At 34.6% G+C, this 3218-nt stretch overlaps 1 protein-coding gene across 1 annotated transcript; it reads left to right on the top strand.

Moving 5' to 3' along the window:
* Positions 1–1173: 1173 nt before the first annotated feature.
* Positions 1174–1984, top strand: LOC141402982 (uncharacterized). The gene is made up of 3 exons (XM_073985112.1): positions 1174–1236; positions 1434–1751; positions 1817–1984. The coding sequence occupies exons 1-3, from the start codon at positions 1174–1176 to the stop codon at positions 1982–1984; spliced, it is 549 nt and encodes a 182-aa protein (XP_073841213.1).
* The last annotated feature ends 1234 nt before the right edge of the window (positions 1985–3218 follow it).

Genomic DNA, 3218 nt, shown 5'->3' with positions numbered 1-3218 from the left:
TATCTTTTATATATTAGATATCATTTTTAAAGACATAGGGTATAGGGGAAGTACCTCGCCCCTTCGGAAATTCAACAAAATTTGTAGCCTATTTTAACCGGGGGCCATCCCTGTACATTCCCTGGCAATTTCAGAAAAATCGGTAAACGAGTTTTTGTAGAAATGACAAAAATTGAAAATTGAAAAAAGTGGGCGTAAAAGTGGGTGTGGTCAAAGTTTCTTTGCATAAAAATCCAAGTCGGGTTATGGCGCACATTTTACAGGAAGAATTATCGAAATCGGTCAACAGAATTTGTAGCCTATTTTAACCGGGGGTCATCCCTCTACATTCCCTGGCAATTTCAGAAAAATCGGTTCAGTAGATTTTGTATAAATGACAATAATTGAAAATTGAAAAAAGTGGGCGTAAAAGTGGTGGTGGTCAAAATTTCGTTGCATACAAATACAAGTCGGGTTATGGCGCACATTTTACAGAAAGAATTATCGTTCTCAACTGATGCCAGCCGTTCTCAACTGATGCCATTACCAATGAACGACATTTGATTTTTATTTATATAGATTAAAATAACGTTAATGTTAGTCATTAATAGGCAAAAGTTCATTCATTCTTGTTACAGGAAATCATTTTTTAGAAAAAAGGTAAAAACTTCATAACTAATGGTGGTGGTTGCGTTTCTGCCGCTAGCTCCGAAATCAACGGCGTCGCTGCGATATTTTAGCCATCACTGATAGAAGGTACTACCTAAAATTTCCTTAGTAGGTTATAACATTGTCAGACTGTCGGATTATAGTACATATTGTCTAAATTTTTAATATGTTTAAAACATAGGTAGCAAAAACGTTGAATATTATTTCCATTAACATCAAATTCTTCAATCTCATATATGCAAATTTTTATATATGAAATCATTTTGTGTAATTATAAATATTTTTTTGCTTTTAGCAATTAAACGATTTTTTTTTTTGTTTTTGCAAACATGTATCTAATTGAGATATGCGTTAGCGTATCGTCATTGCAATTTACTGATAGAAATATGCGATAAAACAATATTTAAAAACAAATAAAATTTCCATTATTTTCGGTGTTAATGATTCCAAATTTTTTGTATAAAATGGAAATATTTTTGGCTAGCACTTGCATAAAAATTGTGAATATTGGGAATTCAAATTGAAATGAAGAATTTGGCAAAATTTCTTATACTCTGGAATCTTATCCATATAGGCGAACTGCAAAAGGTAAATGCAATCAAGAAAATATTGAATACATCTGAATTACAATAGTTTGCAACTCTATAGTACTAAATCTTCATTATTTCCAAGAAACTGTTGTATTCTTGAACGAATTTTCCTCTTCTTTTAAATTATTTCAACCAAATACGGCAACGAATTGTAAAAATGTCTCTATAATGAAATACTAAATGTTTTCTTTTCAGATTGCCTATTTTACCCACATTGATTGTCCAGCACCTCACACGGACTTGATACATGACTACAAATGCAGTTTGACTAAGAACGGAGACGGCTCACCTTTGTTGAATGTCTCCTTTAAACTAAAAGAGGATACCAGCAATGTAGCATTGCATTTTAAAGTCAAAGGCAAAATGGGAAACAAGTCAGAAGAGACCCTACTAATATTCGATTTGGATGTTTGTAATGCATTAAAAGGTTCACACGAGCATTTCTTCTTGAAAATGGTGTTCGATGAACTGAGACGGGTTAGCAATTTCCCCAGTGAATGTCCCTTTAAAAAGGTAAGGATATTTTGTTTCCTTAAAATTTGCAGTTTTCTATTCATTTTATATTTGTTGTACTGTAGGATGTCGAATACAAGGTGCATGGCTTCGTTATCGATTCTTCCGCCATACCGTCGTATGTGCCCGAAATGTCTTGGTCATTATTGTCGCATTACAATGTCAGTGATAAAATGGTGGCAACATTTAATGCCTATGGAAAGCTATCGCACAAAATTGAAGCCAGAAAATAAGTTAAACTGTGGCGTAAAGCGGTCGATATTATTAAAGTATTTTGAAATATTATTTTAAATGATTATTCCATAATTTTGAAAATGTGCTTATTGTATGTATTTTAAATAAAATATTCAAATTTAAATTTGGCCAACATTTGAATACACTTATCCAATTTATGCAGACAAGTTTAAAATGTCCGTGCGTACATCCTTCTGGTGTCTATAAAAGCTTAAAACATCAACAATTCTTCTTCATCTGTTACAACACATTAGCTTTAGTAGATACCAACTTTCACAGTTTGTCCCAGTTCTGAAAGCACATTGCGCGTCGATACTATAACTTGGTCTTATCACCGACTACTGACAGACCCACAGTGCCTCAACGAAATAATGACTTTAGACCCCAAGTATATTTGGACGACATCCGTTTCAAATAATTTGGAGTCGAGTCTGGCTGGAGTGCACGATAACACTAGAACGAATCCGCCAATTTCGTCCAAATTTGACTATCGTAATATTTTGTTTAATCTTATTTATTATCTGTTTATGATCAACAAAACATGTAAAAGTGTCAGTCGGTTTTGCCAACAGATATATACCCTCAGCCAATGTGAAGCGAAATGAACTTGAACTTGCCGACAAAAATGTGGATTAGGAATTAACTGCACTAATACACAAACTTTGAACTTTTGTAGGACAGGTACCCTTAGGGAGGAACGATATGGGACATTTTAGAAGTTAAACTAATTTTTGATAAAATTTTAGGAGATCCAAAATTTTGACCAAATTGGTTGCCCCATTCAAGTGATATCGTCCTAGCATTTAGTGAAATTTTTTAAACATTGGGGAGAAGTACAGAAAGTTTTGAACCGGTATTGCCCATGAAACTAAGTTTGGATATTATATGACGAAGATCAAATGTTGGACCAAATCGGTTAAACAGTTCGAGAGTATTCGTGCTCTCCGACCGCTACATATGGTGACATAGGGGTTTTTTTACACCTTTCGGTCTGTTTTCCCAAGAAATATGGACTTGCCCCTGAAAAACTTTTACCGTCGTAATGGAGGTAGCGAATGCAAGTCGCTTCAACAAAAATCAAAGTGATTCGAGAGCAGGTCTTAAAGTGAACTTATCCGAAATTTTGTGTAAGAGGTACCAGAAGGAGTAGACAAATATTCAATCCCACGGCAGCGGGTTCTTTCGTACCGGATTGACCCGGAACAACACAAAACCAATGTTCCGGCAAGCGGC

This window comes from Musca autumnalis, unplaced genomic scaffold (assembly GCF_047663935.1).
Source record: "Musca autumnalis isolate F117 unplaced genomic scaffold, ASM4766393v1 scaffold_4, whole genome shotgun sequence".
NCBI classification, from domain to species: Eukaryota; Metazoa; Arthropoda; class Insecta; order Diptera; family Muscidae; genus Musca; species Musca autumnalis.
The sequence above is the reverse complement of the archived record's forward strand: the minus strand, read 5'-3'. Positions and strand labels throughout refer to the sequence as shown.

Bases quoted from the DNA above. Each gene is read 5' to 3' on its own strand.
- LOC141402982 (XM_073985112.1), top strand. From the start codon at position 1,174: ATGAAGAATTTGGCAAAATTTCTTATACTCTGGAATCTTATCCATATA. The intron at 1,237-1,433 runs GTAAATGCAATC...TTTTCTTTTCAG, and splicing joins ATATAGGCGAACTGCAAAAG to ATTGCCTATTTTACCCACAT. The intron at 1,752-1,816 runs GTAAGGATATTT...GTTGTACTGTAG, and splicing joins GTGAATGTCCCTTTAAAAAG to GATGTCGAATACAAGGTGCA.